A 1,105-nucleotide genomic window follows, 5' to 3' on the forward strand; every position below is an offset into this window, starting at 1 on the left:
GCACCCACTCCTGCCCACTGGAGAGCTCCAGTGGGACCTGGCCAAAGCACATGGGGGAAGTGGAGGGGTTGGACCACCTCAGGGTTTGATGAAGGATGTGTGTAAAAGGCTCCTCACAAGGAACTCTGCACATCCCAGGCATGTGTTGGATCCCACCCCACAAGCACAGGACCTCCCCAGCCACCCTGCGCCCGCCGCCGTACCGGAGCCAGCCCGGGGCACTCGTACACAGTGAAGTCTCCATCCTCATTCTCCTCATCGGATGATGCCGAGTCTGGCACCTTGGGCTCCTCTTTATGCCTGGAGGGAGAGGATGAGGATGCAGAGATGGGGTGAAGCAGCCAGGTCTGCTGTCTGCTCCCAGAGCTCCTTACTTCTCCATGGAGAGCATCTGCTGCTTTTGGTGCTGGTAGTGGTACATCTGGGCGCTCTGAGCCAGCGTCTTGTCCCCGGGCTGTGGAGAGAGCAAGGACAGAGGTGGAGATCAGGCCCTGGAGAGCCCCCAGCCCAGTGGTGGGTGTCCCCCTCCACGGTGGAAGCCCCTCACTCAGAGCACACGCCTGTCCTGAGCACCAAACACCCCACAGGGAGGGACATGGGTGCCTTACCGAGATCTTGTCATAGGGCATGGGGCTGGCCGCTCGCTGTGCTGAGTAGTCTGCTTTCTGCGCCAGCCTGACCTCCTTCTGCAGCCTGCCAGGGTGAGGAGAGCAGTTGGCAGGAGCCCCTGGAGCAGATGCCTCCATACAGGAGCCAGCAACCCCCAGGGAGGTCAGTCCTCCCACCCACATCCCTGTGATGGCACCCATGACGTGTGGCACCCCGGGCACAGCCACCTCCATCCCACGAGGTCTGGGCACGAGGCACTGACATGTCAGGGTGTCAACACCCAGTGCCACAGCGATGCCCAAACCAGGTGCCACCTGCTCCCAGGAGCCTTGTGCCTGGACAGGGGTGTCCCACCACTGTCCTCCAGCCCCAACCAGCAGTCACCACACCTGCAGAGGGACTGGTGAGGGCAGCTATTGCCTCTCCTCTGAACCCCCACACACCTGGGAAGCCCAGGAACAAGCTCCCCGGGCACAGGGACACGGAGGGACTGGCT

General features: G+C 62.4%; 1 protein-coding gene across 1 annotated transcript; it reads right to left on the minus strand.

The window, feature by feature from the left end:
* Window positions 1-203: 203 nt before the first annotated feature.
* On the minus strand, window positions 204-693 carry NPDC1 (neural proliferation, differentiation and control 1; the record flags this gene model as incomplete). Its single annotated transcript, XM_010168243.1, has 3 exons — window positions 204-300; window positions 375-454; window positions 609-693. Coding segments are annotated over 3 exons (262 nt in total), but the record flags the coding sequence as incomplete, so codon positions are not given.
* Window positions 694-1,105: the final 412 nt, after the last annotated feature.

Source organism: Antrostomus carolinensis, unplaced genomic scaffold (assembly GCF_000700745.2).
Source record: "Antrostomus carolinensis isolate BGI_N321 unplaced genomic scaffold, ASM70074v2 scaffold35145, whole genome shotgun sequence".
Classification (NCBI taxonomy): domain Eukaryota; kingdom Metazoa; phylum Chordata; class Aves; order Caprimulgiformes; family Caprimulgidae; genus Antrostomus; species Antrostomus carolinensis.